General features: G+C 40.9%; 1 protein-coding gene across 5 annotated transcripts in view; it reads left to right on the top strand.

Moving 5' to 3' along the window:
* The first annotated feature begins 2,862 nt into the window (after positions 1-2,862).
* The window catches only part of LOC310648287 (TGF-beta receptor type-1), a 33,258-nt gene continuing 26,461 nt past the window's right edge, over positions 2,863-9,659 (top strand). For 3 of the 5 annotated variants that reach the window (XM_083376040.1, XM_083376039.1, XM_083376041.1), the window contains exons 1-2: positions 7,498-7,748; positions 7,920-8,162. In XM_083376040.1, the coding sequence (XP_083232166.1) occupies positions 7,607-7,748; positions 7,920-8,162 (385 nt within the window). In that variant the 5' untranslated portion in view covers positions 7,498-7,606. Of the gene's footprint in view, positions 2,894-7,496; positions 7,749-7,919; positions 8,163-9,659 lie in introns of those variants that run through there. The other 2 variants (XM_083376042.1, XM_083376043.1) reach the window with 2 other exon arrangements.

Genomic DNA, 9,659 nt, shown 5'->3' with positions numbered 1-9,659 from the left:
GTTTGCAAAGCGTGGTGAATTCAGGAAGGCAAACAATGTAGCCAAACACTGAACCACACCCCAAATTCCAAAATCACATATTGTACATCCTATCGCGACGCCCCATTCCCTCCCCCATGGCCCCATTGGCTTAGGCTTTGGAGGTTACAATCTATCAGAAGCGCCTAAACAGAATACATTATCTCTGCCCGTTTGCTTACATTATACTAAGATCCCTCCCCTACTATCAATTCTAGATGAGAGATATCTCCCATCTTCTACACCTGCCAGGGGTACCAGGCACCAGAAGGTACTTAAAAACAATTCCTAGATAGTGACTCACATTTGGGCCCCATGGTAACTCCTGTTCTCCCCCTCCCTCCATTTGAGGCCTGTAATTTTCCCCATATTCTCAAAGCATCTACTCAAGCAATTGATTATAAAATGATTATTATAAAATATAAAATATGATTACATGATAATACTAAAAGCATATATCTTTTTATTTTTAAACTTCCTCACTACTTCGTTATTTTCCACATGCCTGGCTCTCCTCGTCAATAAACTCCAACCTTCTTTCTAAAGCAGTCTCCATTTTGTTTATTCCCAGTTTAGACTGGACCTTACTTATACCTTTCAGATATTTTTTAGTTTTATTGCTTCATTACTAATCCCATAATTCTTGTATGTGGCCCATTATGCATACTTCGCACTGCAATTAAATACATATCGCTATTTCATTGTAGGTTTTCTTGTGTGACTTAGAACTTGGTGTTCGTTCTGTACTTTTGCTAGAGCAAGAAAAGAAGGAGGCGGGAGGAATATGGGCGGAAACTCGTGGCGGAATTACCCAATCAGAAAAAGACTGCGCGCTAGATAGACTACTTTGTATTAGTCACTGTCTGAGAAGGGGAAAGGGTCTCTCTTACGTCTGTCGTACGGGAGGGAGGTTTGGGAAAAATGGAAGGTTTCTTGATGCGGCGCTAGAGGGTTGTGTTTGTTTCTATGAGCTGCTTGTGAGGGAAGAAGGTTGAGGTGGTGGGTCTTGGACGGGATGATGGCGGCACTAGCGGTCTCCTTTCGGAGGTGTTTACAGGCCTTCCTTGCAAGTTTTCGCTGTTCGGCTACTTCGACAATGACAACTTTAGTCGGGTTGCTTCTTTTCCTAAAGTCTGAAGCAGCAACGGGTGAGTCGCGTATATTTACAACACTAAGCTGTAGCAGCTGGGCCCGTCCAGTCTGTTACCCTTTGAGGAACATGGCGCTTCTGCAGCCTTCCAGGACTAAGAACGCTGGGGAATAGAGTGTTACGAGATGGTTGAAAGAGCCTGCGGCTTTCATGAACAAGGAAGCGCAACAGCAGCGGACTGGACAATGGCTGTTGAAACCAATTTAGCGCGACTTTCTTTAACCATAATTGCAGCGGGTGGAGTAATATAGTCGGAGGACTTATTCGCTCTATCATAGAGGTTAATTTCAATTTCTGCCCGAAGCAGGCAAGCAAACAAAAGGCCACCCATAGACCGTTTCTCTGTTTCCTTTGAAAATGAGTGCCATAAAAATTAAAACTAGAGTACTTCCCTTTTTTAGAGCATGAATGTAATGCGCAATGTATCATATCAGTGTTTTGTGTTTGTGCATTTCACCGTGGAACGTTGCCGTTCGTAGAAACTACATATTCATCTATAATGAATTCTGTGCGTGAAAGGGGAACCCCGAATTCCTCCCTGTATCTTCCCCTTCTCTCAGTCATACAATATAGAGCAGATGGTATTAATATAGACGTACTTCCGATCTGAGGACTGAGGCCAACAGCGCTCTGGATATTTTAAGAACAGTAAAGGAACAAGCCAAGGATGTCCTCTCTCCTTTACTGTTTGTTATTGTGTTAAAAATACTGGCAGAAAAAAAATCTGAGGTGATAAATAACAGGTCTCAAAATTTGTGGAGAAGAATATAAGCTTAAATATGTGCAGGAGTAGTATCATAGAACCACAAAAGGCAATAAACAGTAAATTAAAACAATTTGTAATTATGGAGAATATTCTGGATAGAAAATAAAAGGTTTTTTAACACAATTTTTTTTGCAAAAATAACAGAAAAAACAGAGTTGGTAGGGACCTTGGAGGTATTCTATTTCAACCCTATACCAGGGGTCCCCAACCTGTGGGCCATAGCCCACAAGTGGGCTGTGAGAGGTTTGCAACCAGGCCGCAGAAATGGCCGGTGCACACGCACATCCTCACTTGCACGAGCAATGGGAGAGCACATGTGTGCATGCTCCATTTGTGTGTGGCAGGTTCGCAAATGGAGCTGCTCTCGCATGAGTTTCCTGGCCACTCATGCAAAACCAACCCCTTCTCCCCTCTGCATGTCCGCAAAGCCAGAAAACTTCAGGAAGGCTGCCCTATACCATTTCAGACAAATGACTGTCCAATCTCTCTTTAAAAGCCTCCAGTGACGGAGCACCCACAACTTCTGAAGGCAAGTCATTCCACTGATTTATTCTCTTTTTAATATATTTTATTGTTTTTTAAACAAAGCATAAATCACTCAATAATTGGTAAACTGTGTTGTCTGGGTTACATTTCTAGAACCATATAGTTTTTCCAATATTCCTAAAGAATAATAATCATATTAGTATAATATTTCTTTTCTTATTAGTCATATTGGTTGCCTTATCATAAGTCCTGTTACGATACTTATTTTAGTTTATTTCTCCCACCAGTGAAAAATTTTTCAACGATTAATTACATTTACATTGACAGATTTAATTCTATTTTTCCCATATAAGCCATTTCAAACTTTTATATTTCTTAAGAAATAAAAGAATGAAAAGAGAAGAAAAAATGAAAAAGCAAGAGAAACGAAACATAAGAAATAACGTACCACTTAAAATATATATCCCTCCTAGGTTAGTATATATTTATTTCCTCAATTTCTTATTCTTTTTAACCATAGCTAAGATATCTAATCTTTAAACATTCCATTCAATAGATCTAGTCATCTAGTCCAGTTCTGGTGTTTTCCCTAGTATCTCTGTAGAATGTTTTTTCCAGTCCTTTTTCTTATCCACAAATTTGCTTTGAAGTGTTAAAATGTAAGTGTCAAGTTTCCGACTTATGGGCTTTTCAAGTTATATTTTCTTCCACTTGAATTAAATCATATTCTTTTGTTTTGTAAAATTCCATCTTTAAATCTCTATCCTCGGATTTATGTTCAGTCATCTCTGCTGTATTTTCCTGAGAGTTTTCTTGGAGTAAAATTAAATTGGAGATAAGTTGATTTATACTTTCAAAGTTCTTCTGTATTTCTTTGTAGTTTGAGATCATTGTCCTTTGAATTGGTTGCAGCTTATTATATATTTCCTCTTGTGAAGTATTCATTATTTCTTGATATGTATTTTCTATAAGTCTCTGATTTTCCATAATGACCAAAAGTCCAGATTTTTTTTCCTTTCCCCCCCTTTAGAAATGGCTTTGAAGTCAGAATTAAATAGTTATGTATAGTCCAGAGAATTCATTAAAAAGGTCTTTTTTTTCTTCGTTTCTGTTCCCTCAAATTTGTAAGTCTCACTTTACAGGTGAAACTCGAAAAATTAGAATATCGTGCAAAAGTTCATTTATTTCAGTAATGCAACTTAAAAGGGGAAACTAAGATATGAGATAGACTCATTACATGCAAAGCAAGATAGTTCAAGCCGTGATTTGTCATAATTGTGATTATGGCGTACAGCTCATGAAAACCCCAAATCCACAATCTCAGAAAATTAGAATATTACATGCAGTCAATGAAACAAGGAGTGTACATAGAACAATATCGGACCTCTGAAAAGTATAAGCATGCATATGTACTCAGTACTTGGTTTGGGCCCCTTTTGCAGCAATTACTGCCTCAATGCGGCGTGGCATGGAAGCTATCAGCCTGTGGCACTGCTGAGGTGTTATGGAAGACCAGGATGCTTCAATAGCGGCCTTCAGCTCTTCTGCATTGTTCGGTCTCATGTCTCTCATCTTTCTCTTGGCAATGCCCCATAGATTCTCTATGGGGTTCAGGTCAGGTGAGTTTGCTGGCCAATCAAGCACAGTAATCCCACGGTCAATGAACCAGGTTTTGGTGCTTTTGGCAGTGTGGGCAGGTGCCAGGTCCTGCTGGAAAATGAAGTCAGCATCCCCATAAAGCTCGTCTGCGGAAGGAAGCATGAAGTGTTCCAAAATCTCCTGGTAGACGGCTGCGTTGACCCTGGACTTAATGAAGCACAGTGGACCAACACCAGCAGATGACATGGCTCTCCAAATCAATACAGACTGTGGAAACTTCACACTGGACTTCAAGCATCTTGCAGTGTGTGCCTCTCCATTCTTCCTCTAGACTCTGGGTCCTTGGTTTCCAAATGAGATGCAAAAGTTGCTCTCATCAGAAAAGAGGACTTTGGACCACTGAGCAACAGACCAGGTCTGTTTTGCTTTAGCCCAGGTAAGACGCTTCTGACGTTGTTTGTTGTTCAGGAGCGGCTTGCCAAGAGGAATACGACATTTGAAGCCCATGTCCAGGATCCGTCTTTGTGTGGTGGCTCTTGATACACTGACTGCAGCCTCAGTCCACTCCTTGTGAAAGTCCCCAACACTTTTGAATGGCCTTTTCCTGACAATCCTCTCCAGGCTGCGGTCATCCCTGCTGCTTGTGCACCTTTTTCTTCCACACTTTTCCCTTCCACATAACTTTCTATTAATGTGCTTTGATACAGCACTTTGGGAACATCCAACTTCTTTTGCAATTACCTTTTGAGGCTTTCCCTCCTTATGGAGGGTGTCAATGAGGGTTTTCTGCACAACTGTCAGGTCAGCAGTCTTCCCCATGATTGTGATTCCTACTGAACCAGACTGAGAGACCATTTAAAGGCTCAGGAACCCTTTGCAGGTGTTATGGCTTAATTAGCTGATTAGAGTGGGACACTTTGAGCCTAGAATATTGCACCTTTTCACAATATTCTAATTTACTGAGATTGTGGATTTGGGGTTTTCATGAGCTGTACGCCATAATCATCACAATTACGACAAATCAGGGCTTGAACTATCTTGCTTTGCATGTAATGAGTCTATCATATATTAGTTTCCCCTTTTAAGTTGCATTACTGAAATAAATGAACTTTTGCATGATATTCTAATTTTTCCAGTTTCACCTGTATATATTTCAGACAAATGGCTGTCCAATCTCTTCTTTAAAAATCTCCAGTGATGGAGCACCCACAACTTCTGGAAGAAAGCTGTTCCACTGGTTAATTGTTCTCACTGTCAGGAAATTTCTCCTTAGTTCTAGATTGCTTCTCTCCTTGATGAGTTTGGATCCATTGCTTCTTGTCCTGCCTTCAGGTGCTTTGGAGAATAGGTTGACCCCCTCCTCTTTGTGTCAGCCCCTCAGATATTGGAACACTACTATCATCTCACCCCAGTCCTTTTCATTAAACCAGGGCTTTTCAACCTTTTCACAGATTGTACCACTTTTAGGACATGCCAATATTTGAGTACCACCAGTGCTTAGCAAGGTGTCAAAAACTTGATGACTAAAAAAAGGGGGGATTTGGGGCTTTACTGATTAGATTCATTTGTTGTTATAGAAAAGGGTAGTTTATAATATTATGGAAAAGTAAAAAGTTGAGGTTCAATGTTAATGCTTCCTTCTACTGCAACAGAGGAACTCTGTTCTTTTTCCCTTCTCCCCCTCACTTTTCCCCCTTTTTCCTTCCCACTGTGTCCTACTATTACCTTTTGTATTTTTGTATTTTATTCTATAATCTAATAAAATATTACAAACTGTAGAAAAAAGGAAAAAAGAACCAGTTTTAATTTCTTCGGTAGCTGTTCCTTTGCTGAATCACTTTCCCTTTGCACTGACAAATGTATGATGAATTTATCCATGTTTATTAATATGCACCACTACCAGCTAGATCAGTGGTCTTCAAACTTGGCACTTTTAAGACTTGTGGACTTCAACTCCCAGAATTCCTCAGCCCACATGGCTGGTTGAGGAATTCTGGGAGTTGAAGTCCACAGGTCTTAAAGTTGCTAAGTTTGTAGAGCCCTGAGCTAGCTGGTCGGCCCTTCTTAGCTCTTCTTCCACAGTGTAGTAAGTATGCACTCTACCAATCCCTTCCCTGTACCCTTAAAGACACAGGAATCAAGTGCAAAACAGGAAAGGCTCACAAAATAAACAGAAACTTGGGGAGGGGTTCTTTAAGCTGCCTCAGGTGTGTCACATGTCACAATGTTGCATCCCAAGACTGAAAGGCTCCAGCAATTGTGGAAAGCTTTAGCTTTAAAATTAAGCCAGTTTACCTTCAAAGAAAACTTTCTAAAAGCCATAGACAGACTCAAGATAAGGGGGTAAAACTAATTACATTTGTTTAAAGGGATTAAAACTACAGAAATCAACACTTTGGACTCACTGCTACCCTAAAATAGAGACTAAAATATTCCAATAACCAAAGCACACAAAGGAGCCTCTGAATTACAAAACGCTGTAAAAACTGTACAAAAATCCTTATGGTAACCCAATCAAGCTGCCAGCTGATCCAGAACTAAATAAACCCACCTCCTTTCCGACATGCCGGCTTTTCATTTCATCAGTGCTGATTGCATTCTCCTGGCTGGAGAAAACGAACCAGGGGACCTTTTCTTCCAGCAACAGCTGCTGCTTCTTCTCTGTCCCTGTTTCCTTCCTGCCTGCTAACCTCTCCCTTTCCCTGTTGTCTTTTTTTCCCTTTCCCACCCAAACCACCTCTTTTATAGCCTCTCCTCTCCTTCCCCGACTTTTTCTTCAGTTCACCTCCAGCTCCGTGCTGCTTCCGGAAGTGCCAATTAGCTGGAGTTCTGCCAGCTCCTGGGCTTCTACTGAGCCCAGACAGTCCTGCAGCTGCAGTTGCCTCTCCCTCAGGCTTGGCTTGCTTCGGCTCATTCCCATCCCCTGCTACACTTGGCTAGCAGTCGTGTACCACCTGCCACGTGGCAAAGTACCACAGGTGGTACACGTACCATCGGTTGAAAAGCCCTGAACTAGACATACCCAATTCCTGCAACCGTTCTTCGTATGTTTTAGTCTCCAGCCCAAAATCATCCTTTTACTAGAACATCCCACCTCCACCCCATTTACGCATTGGTCCCTTTTTACCTAGTTCTTGGTTGATTTTGAAGTTTTAATTCTGAATGTTGAATATTATTAATGTTTTTAATGTTCTTATTGTTTTATATTATGCTTTTATATTGTTGTAAGCCACCCAGAGGTGGTGGACAGTGAGATGGATGGCATACAAATTTAATAAATGATGATAATAACAATATAGCAAACCAGAACTGTGATAGAAGGAATTTTCATGTGAAAACATCTTGAGCCATTTTGTCTCCGAGTTAAATGCTGTCAGTAGAATACAGAGCTATTCACAAAATAAATTTGAGTTTAGTAGCTTTCTATTTAAAACTATTTAAAATATCACTAATATTAAACATTTTTCTTTTAAACAGCCTTGCAATGCTTTTGTCTTCACTGTACGAAAGAGAATTTTACATGCACAACAGATGGGCTCTGCATTACTTCAGTAATACAGAATAGAAACCATATCATACGCAATAGCATGTGCCTTGCAGAAATTGATCTATTTCCCAGAGACAGGCCATTTGTTTGTGCTGTTTCAACAAGTAAAGAAGTAATTACAGTGCCTCATTGCTGTGATAAAGACTTCTGCAATAAAATTGATCTTCCGATTCCAACACCAGGTAATAATCTTTTGTTTTGCCAGCAGAAAATGGATAGCTGAGGGGATTCCCTATGGTGAAACATATCTATAAAGCACAATTCCATTGTTTTTCATTTCACACACTACCAAGTCCTCAGCATAATATTTAACTAATGAGTTGTTTGTTTCCTCTTTTGTGTTCCCTTCTTAGGTCCTGTACCAGGGAAGTTTTCTTTCACTCTGGGACCAGTGGAATTGGCTGCTGTCATTGGTGTGCCAGTTTGTTTTGTTTGCATTTCACTTATGTTGATTCTTTATATCTGCCGTAATCGCACAGTCATACACCATAGAGTTCCAAGTGAAGAAGAGCCTTCAATGGACCGTCCATTTATATCTGAAGGAACTACTTTAAAAGATTTAATTTATGATATGACCACTTCAGGATCAGGATCAGGTAATAGAGTAATTTCCCCATATTATAGTAAACAATGTTATATTGATAATAGTGCTGCAGACACTGTCATGTGGAAAAGGAAACCCCTATCTTGTTTAATTTTCATATCAGAATAAAAGATTACCTGAAGCTTAAGATTTATGGTATTTCCAAATTCAAGCCTAACCTAAGGAAAACTTATCCTTTAGCTTTATAATATACAGGTAATTCTTGCTTAACAAAAATAATTGGGACCACAATTCTGTTGCTAAGCGATGTCATAAAGAGCAAAGTTACATGGCCACATTGCTTAGTTATGACAGTACTGGCAGTCCATGTTGCCATCATTAAGCAAGGACCTCCCTGCAACTTTCCGCCCACTTCCATCAACCAATATCATTTGGGAAGGTGGCAGGAAGTTGCAAGTCCCAGGTGGTTCACAAGCAGGCCAGCAGGAAGGTAAATGGTTCCTGCCAGGTGAGGGAGAGTGTGCGTGTGGCTGCAATAGGGTATACAAGCTTGTTCGATCTGGAGGTGGCTGCTACTGGGTGGGGCAGGGCGTATGGGTGGCTGCAGGGTTGTGAGCAATTTTGGGCCTGGGGGTGGTTGCTACTTGGTGGGGGAGACTTACTGAAGTGACTTGCGACATTCCCTGGCAGCTTCCCCATTGACTTGGTTGTGGGAAGCTGGCAGGGAAGGTTGCAAACAGTCCCAGGGTGCTGCAACCATTGTGTGAGCCAGTTGCCAAGGCCTCAGATCACAATCATGTGACTGCAGGGACTGTGCGACAGCCAAAACTTTGTGGACCAATTGTAAGTTCCACTTGTTCAGCACCATTGCAACTTCAAACAGTCACTGAACGAGTGGTCACTAACCAAGGACCACCTCTACTGTTAATATATTTACCTTCCAGTTTTCCTTTAGGAACTTGGCAGCATACCTAGAGCTCCTTTCTCCTATTTTGCCCGACAACCTGACTGGGGCTAGAGGGAATGATTAGCCCACCATCACCTGTTAAGGTTCTATGGCTAAAGGTAGATTAGAACCTAGGTCTTCATGGTGTCAGCCCAACATTTTAACTACTATACTGTGTTGGGTGTCATGTACTTTGGGCACTATAAAGGAGCCAAGTAGGTGTCCTTGCAGAAATGAGGCATTGATGATGGTTGGAAAAATATGCTACAGTATAGGCCCAAGAGACGACAGAAGCCTGAGAAAGAACTAAAGCTGACTTCTCCCTTGTTATTTCTTGTTATTCTTTGAAGACGTTTCACTTCTCATCCAAGAAGCTTCTTCAGCTCTTGGATGAAGCTTCTTGGATGAGAAGCGAAACGTCTTCAAAGAAAATAAAGTCCAGTGGCCTCTTGAAAAAGCACCTTTGGGACAAGCATGACCTGGATGACTGAGAATCTCCATAGAGATTCACTACAGGTAGTTCTTGGTTTACATCCATTCAGCAACCATTCAAAGTTACAGTGGCACTTAAAAATTGGACTTACAACTGGACCTCGAAGTTCC

Source organism: Vipera ursinii (genome assembly GCF_947247035.1).
Source record: "Vipera ursinii genome assembly, chromosome: W".
Taxonomy (NCBI): domain Eukaryota; kingdom Metazoa; phylum Chordata; class Lepidosauria; order Squamata; family Viperidae; genus Vipera; species Vipera ursinii.
The sequence above is the reverse complement of the archived record's forward strand: the minus strand, read 5'-3'. Positions and strand labels throughout refer to the sequence as shown.